The following is a 14,803-nucleotide window of genomic DNA, read 5'->3' as shown; positions in this document are numbered from 1 at the left end:
ATAGACTTTTCTGAGTATGGGTGGTCTTAATTCTGTATTATTAAAAAGCGTAACATAAAAATTTGAAATAAAAAATATATATTGACCAATTATGTATTGTATGAAGGAGCTATATGTCACAGGAAATTTAATAACAAATGTCAGTCTTCGGGCCCTCAGTCTCCTTAACATTTGATTGTTTGCTCTGGATGGATGTTAATCTTCATTGTTCTAGGATAACCTTCTAAAAAGTGTCTTTAGGTCTGTTTAATAGTTTAGGTGAATAGTTCCATCTTCATCTGGCAATAAAGGAGTGTATGCATTGTGATGTAGTTGTACCTCTAAATCTAAATTCATGACCAACAATAACAAAAGTATGGGGTTCTTGGCAATTTTTTTCGTAGCAAAATGGAGTTAGAAGGAAACAATTTTGAATTATAGATGACAATTACCTGCAAGTTAAAACCTTACTAATATTTGCTTTACTTTTTTCTTAATTTGCTTAATCTTTCACCACTGTTGTATTGCTGGTCATGTTTTGTTAAAATACTTGGCATGGGTTGTCACTCACATTGGCAAAACCTTAAAGTTGAATTTGAAGAAACAAAGTTGATGTTGAGTGAAGGTACTGTTCTTCTGGTCATAATGCCTGTAAAATCTTGGGGGATCTTTCTTGCAGAGTCTGTTTGGCCAATGTATCTGCTATTTATTCTAACTGCTTGGCTTCTGCAGCACTGGGTCTTCTAGAAATAGTTAATGGACATTGGCAAGTCCTGGCCTTTTTCTGCAGCTCTGAGAAGTTTGCCATAAATCAGATTAAATTTCTGGAGCACCATGTTTCAGTTCGTGAAAGGTAGAAGAAGATTGCATGATCTGCAAGATCAAGTGAAGCAACGCAGTTTGTGTTACCCTTGAATTGACATTCAGAGGTTCTTATGGCATGTTATAGCGTGTTCACTTAAGTTTAATTTGCTTTATATGTTGTGTAATGAGGCAATGTTCTGTTTTAAGTCACCAATTGGTAGAAAAAAGTTGCAGTTTCCTGAAACTGTTAATCACCTAACTTGTAGCTACAGACTTCTTGTTTGGGGGTTTCGTCTGACTTACTCAATGGTTAAGGGATGATCTGTGCTTTGGAAAATACTGGTCTTCAGTCAGTGGAATGTATGTGGTACTGGCAGCTCATTCTCTTGGTAAAGATGACTATCTTCTGCATATGATGTCTCATTTTGATGTACTGTCTATTTGATTTACTGTATCTTGGAGGAGAAAGGTCATTATTTTGGGTAACTTTCCTTATTTCCTCTTCTGCAAATCCATTTGGAATCTCAGTTGTTGTCATATTGGAGTAAATGTGTGTATCTTTTGTTCTGTATAAAAGTTTTAGGGAGGGTGTTTTTCTTCTCCCACTAAGAGCACAAATTTATTTGTACTTTTTCTTTCATCTTTGTAGCCTGGAAATTTGGATAATCTGATTTTTAAGCGTCCTTAAAGCTTTCCTTGGTGCCAGGCAGAAACTGTATGAGTTGAGCTGTATTTCTTGCCCAGAGAGGCTGTGGAGTCTCCTTCTCTGGAGATACCCAAAAGCCACCTGGATGCCGTCCTGTGCAAGGTGCTCTAGGTGATCCTGCTTGTCAGGGGGTTGGACTCAATGATCTTCAGAGGTCCCTTCCAACCTTGGCCATTCTGGGATTCTGTGAGGATTGGACATAATTATATTACTCAGACCTGAAAAACTATCCATTGGTTGCATATAGAATTGCCATAAGAATAGTTTGGTCTGAAAATATCGGTGTGGGTAACTGTCGTTTTTGTAAATAAACACTGAGTTGGAAGGATGTGTTTTCCTTCATAATGAGTCTCTTTTGGGCACTGTGCTTACAGAATCGATGGCAACTATATGAGGGTATTATAATAATAAGAGTAAAAATCAAAAAGCTTGGATGTTACTTAATTGTTATGAGGAATTTGAAACTACAGATTAATTAGCTTAGTTACTGCCTGATTGCGCTGCTGCACTAAAAATGGTTAGTTGCTAAGGGAGAGAGGTGCTATAGAAATGATGAGAGATGGAGCTGTGCCCCTCTTTAGTAGGGTTGGTAGTACATTGCTTGACATCCTGATATAATACCCATTTTTCAGTGCCCAGATGTGTTTCCCTCAAGTTTTGGTTTTTTTTTTTTAAAAAACTTAGTCAACATGAGGCTGTGGAAGAACACCTTATTCCTGGTGTTCCTGGAATCGTGGCCTTATCTTTGGAAAGGAATGAAACAGGAATTTTAAATGTGTCTGGGGTACATCTCCGCATAAAAGAAATGCTTTAATAAAGTGCCACATAAGTGCCACGTGAAAGTGGCATATGTGCCACTTACACGAAAATTGAACAAGTTTACTGGCATTGTGTGTATGAATTCCAAAAAGTGTTTTTAGCGGATGAATTAGCTAAAAGTCTGTTTGTACCAGAAGTGCTTTGCTCTGGGTGGATAAGGAAGGGGAAATTTAAAATTCTTTGCTATGATGGGGTATTAGTCTCTGTAGACTATTAAAAAAAAAAAAAAGAATCCATGGATGGCAAAATTCTCAAACATTTTTCTGAAGAAATTTTGCTTACAGTGATTTTCAATTTCTTTAAAGACGATCTTTGTTAGTGTTGACATGGCTGAATGATGCAGGGAAGGACTTGAGAGAGGAGCATTAGCTGCTAGTTGTTTTTCTTTTGTAAAGCTCTTTCACTGTGGCTTTTGTGGGAGTTCTGAGAGGAATACTGACAGTGTCAGAATTTTGAATAGATGTCTACTGTAGTTTTTTTCTTCCACACTCATTAAACAAGAGTTTTGGTTTTATAAAGAAAAATCGCTTTGCTACTCCAGATCTTTGTGACCTTTCAGGGATCAACCAAAATCCGTTCAGTTAAAAGTAGCCATTATATACTTCAGGTATTATTAGATGTTAATTTTATTTATTTTCTTTATTATGTATGTTATTATGACATTATTTAATTTCATCAACAGTTTCAAAATCTTTGAAGTCAACTATATTTGACAGGTTGTGATTTTTTGATCTTCAAGTTCAGTGTGTTGTAGCATCCTTTGCTTAACTCCCTAATGGTGGAACTCTGCCACATTATAAGATAGAGGAGAGTCACTTGGAACAACTAGGGTAAAAAGTAAGCTGAAGTTGGAAGCAACTTGGACATTTCTTGCTTGAGAAAATTATGCAATGCAATTTGTCTTAATTTGAATACTAAATGACACCTGAACATTAAAAATTAGTCATTATAGGTCATAGGTCTGCTTGATTTTGATTCCATTTGATCAATATGTCTTTCTTTGTCTAAATAACAAGAGAAAGATATTTTAAATATCAAAAGAAAAGTAGCTTGTTCTGAATAAGATTTGTTGTCCATTAGTCTTGTAGGGAAGCTTTGGATGGCGTTTTTATTGCCAAGTTTTGAATCTGGTACTGACTGGCAGTTAAAATTCTGACCATTAGCACTGTATTGAAAGGAGTTTTTTGAGTCTTTCAAGTAACTGTCTCAAAGACTGGTAGTTAGTAACAAGTTTTATGCTTAGAGCCCAATACATAGGTACTTGAATAATGTCAGCAGTGCTGTTCCACCTCTTCCTGTAAACCACCCTGTGCCTATATCCATTTACTGCTGTGACTGTAGCAACACTGCCACTGCATTTAATTTTCCTGCTGTGGTTTATACCCTATAAAACGATAGATGAATGCCCGAGCTAGGGCTGTTCTTGTCAAAACAAGATAAATTAGGATTTGAACATGGGATGCGTGGACCATGGACATCTTTCATTCTGGAATTGTTATGGCCGTATCACTAAAAGCTTCTAGTCGCTAGTAAGAGCCAAACAGGTCTTGTATCGGGGATTAGCGAGAGCTATACACAGCTTTTTATTGAAAACGTTAGTTGTGATGGTGACAGCGATGGATTTACAAGCTTCAGGGATGGAAAGATGGTGCAGAAAATCCATGAATAACAAAAGCAGCAATATGAATACTCTGTGATAATAGAACATTTGGATACATTGAAATTATTTGAGGGAGTCTAAAATAGTGGCTGAAAACTAGTGATTTAGACATTTGGATGGTTTTGCTTACAGGAATCGCTAAGAAAGCTAAATTCGAAAATGTTAATTTCCTGAGAACTTGAGACAGACAAAAGTAGTAGCGGTCGTGATTTCTGTGATGGAGAATGGGGTAAAAATGGAATACTCCAAGGTCAGCCAAGCAGTTTTTGTTTGAAGGGCCAAGCAATGTTGCTTGCTGATAGTGTGCATGTGTTTTGGTAATTCCAAAACAGAAGTTAGTCTCCTGTTCTGCAGGCAGGTGAGCTCCTGCTCCTCCATTCTGCTCCTGCCTCTTCATGTCCCTGTTACTGTCTGTCTCAGGCTCATTCACCAAAATAACCTAACTTACTAAAACAGCAGAAAACTATCCACTTCGATTTTTTTTTTTTTGTTGCTGCTATTGTGGAAGTTTGGGCTGGCACATAGAAGGTCTGGAAAACTATACAGCATGGGAAAGGTGAGAGAGGGGCCAAGATTGTTTTTTTTTTTTGTAATGGTGAACTGTTTAATGCCAAACTTCAAAACATATTTTCATGAAATGAAGTACTGTTGAAACATCTTCGGAGAAATTCGTGCGTTCCAGAGACAAAAATGAATTGCAAGTAAGTGTACTCACCTTTTAACAAATTAATTGGTTCTTACATGTGGGAATGTTATAAATGTATTCTGTTAGAGAAAAGCTGAAGTCATCCATTCCATCTGTACTGAAAAAAGCTATCACTTGCTTAATTCAGTCTTCCTGGAGATTGAGGTCCAGCCTGGGAAACCTGGATGTGATAACACTTATTCTGTTGGTAGCAGATTAGAGCTAAAATAAAGTGATACAAGTATATTTAACTTGATATTTTGATGAGATACTTTCATTCAGTATTCTGAAAGTATGTTAAAGAAAATGAGTGGACAAGTGCTGGTCTTTGGAGTAATGTAGATACTCCAAGGTGTAAATGAGCTTAACAAAACAAAAAATAAACAAACGACCAAAAACCAAAGAGCTGGAACCAAACTGTATTTGTAAAATCATATTATTTAATAGTCTTATAGATTTGGTCTTTGTAGAAGAAATAGAAACCATTGAAACGTGCCTTGTTGCTGTTTTTTCAACTTTTTTTTTGTCCCCCAAAGAGGGCAATGAAGGTGCTGTAGAATTCCAGAAACCTTGGACCACATTTGTTTTCTTACCTTGCAGCACGTAGTTATTTTAATTAAGAAGGTATTACATAGTTTTGTAGGTAAGAAACGAAAGCCCCAAATGAGCTTCCCAGTGGTAAATAAAGCTTTCTGATTAATCATGACGTATGAACTCTGGGTACTTTGTAGTCTGTTTAGCTACATCGTAAATCAGGGCTCTTCATCTTCTAGGACAAATAATACTACAGCTGCTTGTCCAATGGCTGGGTGGCAATCAGACCTCATTTTTTTTCTTAGAGTAAAAAAAGGTTTCAGGAGGTGCCTGAACCTGGTCTGATGAGCTACCTATTTGTGAACCAAGACTGAAGGTTGCTTTGCCAGTTCTGTACTTGGCCCTGTATTTATTGAAGTTCCTTAGAATGTTTTTCTGCAAACTCTTGTTTTTTACAGAATGTAGTCTGTTTGGAATAATTGAACTCATGCCTATCAATCTTTTTAAAAAGAAGTTTTAGTATGTAAGTGGGATGCACGGGTTCTGCCTGCCCTCAGTGCTTCACTTAATAGCAGCACTATTTTCAGTCCTTGTTAAGTGTAATGTCTGCCCTTTTTTTTTTCCTTTCAAGAAAGATTTGCTTTACTGTCACACAGTTGCTATCATCACTTTCTCTAGAATGGTGGCTTTCCACCAGAATGGGGCTTTCAGGACAGATGTTTGTCTCAGGAGCTGTGGCTGACCAGCGGAAGAGGTCTGACAAAAATCTCAGTGAGTAGCCAGGGAGGACCAGCTGTTTATATACTCTTTTTTCTGGTAGAGGGAAAGATCATTAGTTTGTGCCTCCTTTGAGGCCAACTTGATTGAAAACTCATGTTTGTCAAATATTGTGGGAATTCATGTTCCTTTGTTACTCCTTCTGTGGATCCAGAAGCAGATCTCGCTATACTTTGTGTGCATCTTTAGGGTGAGACAAGGGTACAACTGCAAGGGCTCACCCTGTTGGGAGATACGTCTCTTCCTCTCAGCAGGTTGTAGAAACATCCATTCTTATCATTGTAAAGTCTGGGCCTTCATTTCACAGATTGTCCTGCAGTGAAACTTGCCCTGCTTCTTTGATGTTATTTGCATCTGGAGTCAATTCCCATTCAGAAGTAGGGCATCTGAACTTTTCTTAGAAAGAAAAAAAAAAAAGGGGGAGGGGGAGAGACATTATTTGTTAGAGGAGGTATAACCTGAAAGGAGGAGGGAATACAGAGCTAAGGACATCCGACCTCCTGGGGTTGAGATCTTCCTATGTGAAAGGCCTGTGGGTGGGGTGCCCTGTCAGTGGCCCTCAGTGATGTCCGACGGTGCCATCTGCGAGCACGTGGGTAACCTGTCCTAGCTCACTGCGTGTTGGTGTTTCGGGTCTGGGGGAGACATTTGACCTGGTTGCTCATGCTTTGTGTTATAGGATTTAAAGCATCTTCTTTTCAAGTTCAAGTCTCTTCAAGCTTATGCTCCCATACATCATCCTCCCCCCCCCTTTTTTAATCCTTCCTTTCTCCCCCCTCTTTTTCGTATCCCTCTTTCCTTCTTCATGACAAATCCTGTTGTGTTGTGACTGCTATCAAAGTGATTTCAGTGCATTACAGAATATAATTTGAAATCTTTCTAACTGTTCTTTTGATCAGAATTCTACAGTCCTCTGCCTTTCAGACAAAATAATGGTAGAAGTAAAACAAACGAACAAAAACCCGTGGAAAGAAAAAACCACAACAGAACACTAGAAAGTCAACAGAAGAAATTGTAAAACATGTTCACTTATATGTTTCCTGTTGTTTACTGATGTTGCTGTGGTGTTTCATCTTAAAGCATTTGAAAATCTCTGATCCAAAATTGTAAATAAAAAAATCCTTCGGCGTGATTTGAATTTCCTACTAAAGTGATGAAAATTAAATAGGAAGTGGCTTAGTTTTATTTCATAATTTCTTTCTTGAGGCTTGTGTTGGGGTTCAGTGAAATTGCTACTCAAGTTTATCTAAGCGTGTGCACTGATGACATAGAAAGCTGGGTAACTAGCACCATTGCAATGCTTTTGAATCAACTATGTATTGTGCTTAAAACAGATTTGATGGCTAACACAGGAAACTTGATGTAGTTGCTCATGTTTTCTCCTGATCCGTGCTTGCATTTTGGCAGTATGAGGTAGCACTTCTTGGATTGTTGCATTAAATGATAGAAATGACTGTGTGGTGCAGTTGAATCCTTCCTCTCTGTTTTTCAATATTTTTTTTTCAAATTTGTACTTTCCAGATCCAAAAAGCCTGAAACAAATAATACCCCTACAAAACAAAACAAACCTCTGTTCAAAAATTGCCTCAACAAGCCTATATTAGGTTTTAAAACCTTGAATTCCTACGTCGTGGCATACATTATTGTAATTATGACACCTGCACACTTCGTAATCAAAGCGCAAATTCCATATTTCTATTCAGGGGCGAATGGGAAGAAAAAAATCCTCTTCTTGTATGGTGGAAAAAAAAAGCAACAAACCACCAAACCCAGAAATTCCTATCAGTCTTTTTTAAAGAGTTGTCTCTTGGAACTTCCGTTGAGTTATTAGAAGTGTTAAAACAATCAAAGGGACTTTCTATATTGTATTCTAGCAGGTAAAATTTTAGCAACAAAGTAAAATACTTAGGTGTTCTAGTGTATTTTGAGTAACTTTCTCTCAGGCTTGCTGTTTCTTTGTTGATGTGGGCTTTTTATATTATGATTTTAAGAAAAAAGGGGCCCTCTAGACTTGCTCTTCATTAAATTAGTGAAAATATTGAACTCCTACTGTATTCTAAGTTGAATTGTTAATTTTATTGGACTTTATTTTTTGTATTCAACAGTTGAATTATTTAAATAAATGCAATTTGAGTCTGATTCTTTAATGCTCTAAGAACTGATTCCTACCAACATGGAAGATTTCTACTATTCTTTGAAGGCTCTGGGTTAAGAATTGATTTTCTCTGTTTGTACAAATTCATTCACGCTGCCAATGCTTCACGTTGTGTTTAAAATAAATACATTCTCAGCCTTTTTAGAAAGGACATGATTTATATAGCTTTTGGTATTTTGTTTGGTTTAACATAGAAAAAGTCATTAAATTACTTATTATATAAATTGTATGCATCTTTTTGGGAATGACATTGAAATAACATTTCACATTCTTATGCATGGAGATGCCAATAGGGGAGCCAAGCTACAACTTCAATGTACAGTAATATCCCAACAAAAATACTGTGCGGGTGTAGAGATGCATGAAGGCAGGAATATAAGGTGTGGAAATGCAGGAAGGAGAAGGCCATGTCTTTGCTTTTAATCTAGTTTCTTTAGTTGCTTAATTGATTCTTGACAAGATGGATATTAATGACGGTGGATTCATTAATACTGGTTATAATTGAAGAATTTCAGTTTTTATATATTTTGAAAGTAAATAAAAATACATGATTTGCTTTCATTATCTTTCTTAAATTTTGATAACATTGAGTGTTACTTAAAGTGGGCTACGTTAAAGATGAAGCTGAACCTGGATTATGTTTCCTTTTGTAATTTACAGAAATACAAAGAGAAAGATAAACACAAGCAAAAATACAAGAAGCAGTCGGAGTCTTCACCGTCCTTGGTTCCATCTCTTACTGTAACTACAGAGAAAGTAAGTTAATACATTTTTCCTTTTCTTGCACTTCAGTTACTTATCTTGAAATTTTATAATGTGGTCATTCCAGTGGATACACAGGAGTTTTAAAATGGCAAGGATGCTATAACTCTCAAGCACGCTTGGTGTATTTTCCTATAATGCAAAATCTGAAAACACTTTGAGGTTTATAATAGGAAGAAAGCTTTAGATTTTTGTAACTAAATAGGGAGTGATTTAATGGCACCAGTCAGGTCCCACTAATAATTCAGTAACTTTTATTTCAATGATTTTATGTTTAGTAGTTTGAGAAGTTTTATAAAATCTTTCCCTTGAAATTCACTTTTGTGTGCTGAGCTGTTACTGAACCTGTAAGCATTTAACCTGGTAATTATGAAAATAATGGTATTTCATGTAAAAAGTACGTGATGCTGTACTTCATGTACTTTTAATATCAATTTGTCATTTTTAGCAGTCTGCTCTGTTAGATTCTGTGGTCTTTCTTTCCTGTTAATCTTCTAGCAAATACTTAACTCAGAGGGCAGTATAGAGGATTAAATAATATAGACAGTTCTGATTATGCTTCAGTATGATCTGACTGTTCTGATTACTACAGTAATCACTTTCGCTATCCACAAAAAAAAAAAAAAAAAGACGTTAATGATATTACAGAATGGGCAGCAGTGTTAGGAAATGAGTTTTCTCACTTCAAATTTGGAAAAACATTTGTACCATTCATGTGGGAATGTTTGACATCTCAGTCAGGGCTGAATTAATTAGCCATCAGTAGTAGAATACTTTGTTTTTTAGAAGGGATGATGAAGCTTGTTTTAACTGCGTGTAGTTTGGCTGATGAGATGATTCAACAAATGTGTCAGTTTGCACATGGTACACCAAGACCATACCAGGAAAGGGTAAAACAATTGAAATACCAGTTTTCTTTAATCCCTGTGTGTATTACATCAGCTAATGGTATCAGCTTCAAGATTCATCACCAAGAAAGGGAACTTTTCAGTATGTTTTGCATATTTTTCTGTGCTCAGTATTAGGTGTATTGACCTGAGGGTGTGTACCTGTTAACATTGTTATTTGTGACTCACACTTCCGATAAACTACTCTTGTTTCTGGTTCTCCTGTATTCTTTTTGATAATGATAAGTCAAGTGAGACTTACTAATCAGTGTTTTTCTCAATTTCACGATAATTCTGTCTTTATTTTTAAATAACAATTAGAGTCACTTTGCCACTTTGCTCTTTTGATGTGAGAGTGAGATATTGCAAATAGTGAGTGTGACAGGATTTACTGAATGTTGACTAGTCCATGTGATTCTTCTTTATTTGTTTTTTACTTCATTTTATTAATTTGTCCTGAATCTTGAGTCTGAGACAATATAAGATACCCTATAAAAGAACTTCCCTGTTTGACAAGTTCCTTTAGCACAAAACCTAAACAAAAGTTGTATGGTTTATGTATGATCTTATCTTTCCTGAATATATATCCCTTTTGTCCGTTTGTTACTTAATTATCATACAAAGTGTTATTAACAAGTGATGTTGCCATATATTTGTGTGAAAGTTAAAGAAAATCCGTTGAAATATTGGTCATTTGTAAGTCCCTAAGTTCTACCTATTAGAATACACTTTTAATGTGGAAGACAGTTGGATTCTGTTTGGCTCTCTCTTTTGCCTTCAGACCCTGTGTTTCAAGCAAAACTTAACTGCTCCATTTTCTACTTTCTTTTCATGGTGCTTCAGACATTCAGGAAAACTGGTCTCTGGTTGAGGTTACTAAATAGGATTTTTCTTTTCTTTTTTTTTTAATATCTGCTGGGTATTTGGCAGTGGTTCTTCTGTGACTAGTTTCTTCAGATACTTTCCTTTTGATTTTTTTTCTGAAGTCCTTTTGTATTTGCATGCATTTGCTTTTCTAAATTATAAATTCATACTGTGTTCCTCAAAAATTTGAAATTTTAATAATTAGACAAGCTTTGTTTCCTTCTGAGAATAATACTTAGTTCAGAATGTTTTGTTAATACGGTAGTTTTGTGTGTCCTTTTACACAGAGTTGGCAGAATTGATTTGGGCTCGCTGTCTTTTTCACAGCAGTCTGCCTTTGCAGTGAATACTTCATTTTATGACTTCTGTAAATCACTTCTGCTATCACATTCTTCCTGTTGTGGGAACTGGAATTTGAAATGAATTTTTCTCTTTTTTAAAGAAGTGAAATCCTTTTTGGTAAGAGTGGTAATGACCTTTTATGTAAGTGGTGCCTTGGAGGATGTTTTTTTCTGGATGAGTGGCTTCTTAAGTCACGTTCCTGAAAAGCTGCAGAGTAAACTGGGGGTTTACATTGTATGTGTGGGTATAGTTGGTTTGGTTAGTTCTGTAAAAGTGAATTTGAAGAAATTTAATGAAGTTCCAGTCCAAATGCTGTGTTCAGCTATGGGTCCGGCTCCCAACAGGCAGTTCTGTGCACTGCTGTAATGTCTCCGCAAACACCACCTAGTCTGGATCAGTCAAATTGGAAAATCTTTGAAATAAGAAACGAACTACTCTGATTAATATATACTAGCATTTTTTTCACTTTTCTTTTGGGGCATAAATACTAAATGTTTTTAAAAGGACTGGAATATTTCTTTGTATTCAGATGAGGCTTTCCCTTAGCATTTCTGTTACTTGGATGGGAATATTCAGTTTCCTTATGATCATGGGATCTGTGTAAGAGCCACCAACCTTTTAGTTAATCCTCATAAAAAATTCTTTCTCAGGTTGTGAGCCTTGAGAGGTTGGGCTTATACTGAAAGTTGAAAAATGTGTCTGGTTTGACAGATTAAAAAAAAAAAAGACAACCATATTTTTCTGGGTAGAATTTTTTCTTTAAAGAAAGAAGACAAAAGCACCCCCGATATGCAAAGCAATAACCTGCTTTCAAATTGTAGCTGGTGACAAAATACTAAAAAGACCCTGCGAGCAGAAAGTACAGCTAACTAAATGCTATTTTTAACAGCAGAGATACTGGTGATAAACCCTCCTCAGCTCACCCTGGTATCAGCCCATCGTGGTTCCCAAGGGAAGTGCCTGGCTCTTGCTGCAGTAGGATGCAGGAGGGAAGGGAAGGAGCAGGGAAATCTCCATTAGCTGTGACTGAACATTGCTATCCTACATTAGTGTAGGGTTTGTGGGCTGTGGGGGTGTGTGTGTGCATGGCTTTTTGTTTGTTTGCTCTGCTTGGACCACTCTCCTACCATCTGGCACGTCTGTGGATGCTGCCTGCTGCGGTCCCTCCCTTCTCTGCAAGAGCACATCTGGGTTAGGGCTGAAGGCTTCTCAAGTGTTGGGATGTACTGTGTATATGCAGAATGATTATTATGCCTTTGCAGTAGAACTAAAACTTTTCCAGAAGCTTTTAAGCCTTGCTGTACTTGCTTTCAAGACTCGCTTCAGTGTGCAGTGATATATGTGAGGTACAAAAATGACAGTAGCTCTCTGCACCAAGTTGGCAGTAGGAAAGTGAAGTTTAAGGAAAAAGAACTGCAAACTGGTTTATGAGGAGTAATAAAGGCACTGTGATGTACACTGTTAGCTTGATACTTGCGGTAGCAAATACTGACTTTGAGAACAGGATTAACGTTCATGAGCTGGTTATTTAAGAGCTCCCAAATAAACCGAGGAATGGACTTGGGGGCCAAGAGCTGAGTAATATCCATTTGGGGGGGATGTTTGCACTGCAGCAAAGGGAAATGACTGACTGCAGTGTGAGCAGCGAAGGGGGAAGCCTCCAGCTGCGTGTCCCATTTAAAAGGCATGCGCTGGGGGAAGCGGGGAAGGCAGGGGAAGCTCGAGGGGACTGCAGAGACCGAAGCCAGTTATTAAGTAACCAAAGAAGTTCTCACCCTCTTACGACCTCAAAAAAACCCCCAAACCAATGTAACTTTGCCATGGTGTAGTAGTGTTTCTGTTGTTGGTGGTGTTTTCCTGTGGTGACATTTGTATTATGTCTTTGTCCTTTAGAGTAGCATTTTAGAAAAAAAAAAAAAAAAAAAAAAGAGGGAGTGGGTACGTTATTTTATGAACCAGTTAGCTTAATAATCTAAAGTTTGTGCTGCACCTTGATCTCAGAAGCGGATCTGTTTTAAGGCATTTTGTTTTAATTAACTCCTTAAAGTGAACAGCACAATCTGGAAAAAAGTTACTGACCAAATGATACCATTTTATTTTTCTTCATGTCTATTGCATCACATTGGTGTGCAAGATATGCTGAAATCTAGATGTGTACTCAGAATATTTCACAGCACCTGCTGAAACAGAAATACCTGCTGGAGCAAAACTTTCAAAAGCAGAAGTGCTATGTGCATGCATGTTTTCCAGTCTGGATTCAGGATTCAGGTGTGCAGTCTTTGAATATTTCATTGGCATTAATAGCTGAATCATATTATTCTTACCTTCTGAGTGACTGCAAACAAAGCCTTATATCATCGCGTCAAATCTCTGCACAGCATATGCAAATGAATGCCTGCTTGTCATTTTCTAGCCCTGGCCAGTCTGTAGAGCTAAGTTAAACTCTTAATTTCCTTTTTACCAAAAAACAAAAATGAAACAAAAAAAAAAACAAAACACAAATATCCCCGTGCAATAATGGAGAAGAGATGCTAGGTAACATCAAACTGATTGTTGATATCTCTGTACATTTCTCTTTGCAGTTAATAGTGAACTGAGTGGGAAGGAGATGAGGATTAGGAAAGGAAGGAACTGGGTAAGAGGAGAAATCGAAGATCATAGAAAAAGCTGACTTGGAGGGGGTGGGTTGTGGTGTGTCTGGAAACCCTTTGTTCAAATGACCCAAATTTGAACCACTGCTTCTTAACACAGGTCAAGTGACACATCAGTTTCAGGAAAACAGAGCATACTTGTGGACTTTGTAACAGTTCAAAAAGTTAACTGCTAAACTTAACTTACCTTAGAATTGGCTCCATATTCATTAAAAACTGTTACCAATACAGTAACATCAATGTGAGGTAAATTATTCTTAGCATTGTGCTTTAACAGACTTAAACTGATAATCCCTCTTCGCTGTTATTCAGAAAATCCCTAATATATTTTTATTGCAGTTCATAATAGGGCTATATTTGCAATTTTGAAGCGCTATGTTTTTCCTTTTTAGTTAGGTAAATGAAAATAACTTATTTGTTAGCTTAAAAAGAAGTTGGATTTTAGTTGGGCTATGCAGAGCTTGTTTTATGCCAGTGGATACTTTACAGATACTTTCCACATGTTCATAAAGATGTGTATTTTTCATTAAACTATTATATGGTGAGATTCATTTTACTGGTTTGGCTTACTATGGGTATTAAAAATAACACTAACTGAACAGTATGAAAATGTGAAAGATCATTTGTTAATTCTTGATTTAATGTTAGCATGGAGACCATTGTTACCTTTGGACCTTCAAGTCGGAAGGGCTCTCAGTGTTACTTATTTCTATTTAGGGTGTGCTCTGCTTCTTTTCAGTCGTGAATGAAGAGTCTGGAAGTGTTGTCTTTGCATGGCTTTTTAATACACTAGATCACATAGGTGTGGTGCAACAGGGATGGAGAGCTTCAGAGGGGGGAAAGTGCTTCAAGAGTGAGTTTTGTCATCAGTGTTGACCTACTCTGCATGGAGATACTGGCACCTCTAAAACAAAGTATAAAGTCTAACCAGTTTGAATCCCTCAGATTCGTATATTGCTGTGCTCCCTTTGGACTAATTTGTGTTGACTTACCTGTTGTAGTTTGGAAAGTGGTTTACAGTGTTTGTATGAAACAAGTTAAAACAACAAGAACAACAAAAACCAACATAGACTACCACTAAAACAACAGACCTAGCAGCAGAATTCCGGTAAAACCATTTCCATATTTTAAAGAAGCTACTGGCCAAGGGAAGGCTGGTATGACAATGGGAAGTGAAG

The 14,803-nt window shown here is 36.9% G+C and overlaps 1 protein-coding gene across 5 annotated transcripts in view; it reads left to right on the top strand.

The window, feature by feature from the left end:
- Positions 1-14,803, top strand: part of MLLT10 (MLLT10 histone lysine methyltransferase DOT1L cofactor) — a 129,681-nt gene that overhangs the window by 53,188 nt on the left and 61,690 nt on the right. For all 5 annotated transcript variants that reach the window (XM_035545225.2, XM_050708653.1, XM_035545227.2 and 2 more), the window contains one exon: positions 8,780-8,875. In XM_035545225.2, coding sequence (XP_035401118.1) covers positions 8,780-8,875 — 96 coding nt within the window. The remainder of the gene's footprint in view (positions 1-8,779; positions 8,876-14,803) is intronic.

Source organism: Cygnus atratus, chromosome 2 (genome assembly GCF_013377495.2).
Source record: "Cygnus atratus isolate AKBS03 ecotype Queensland, Australia chromosome 2, CAtr_DNAZoo_HiC_assembly, whole genome shotgun sequence".
In the NCBI taxonomy this organism is placed as follows: Eukaryota; Metazoa; Chordata; class Aves; order Anseriformes; family Anatidae; genus Cygnus; species Cygnus atratus.
Note: the sequence above shows the minus strand (reverse complement) of the source record. Positions and strands in the feature narration are given on the sequence as shown.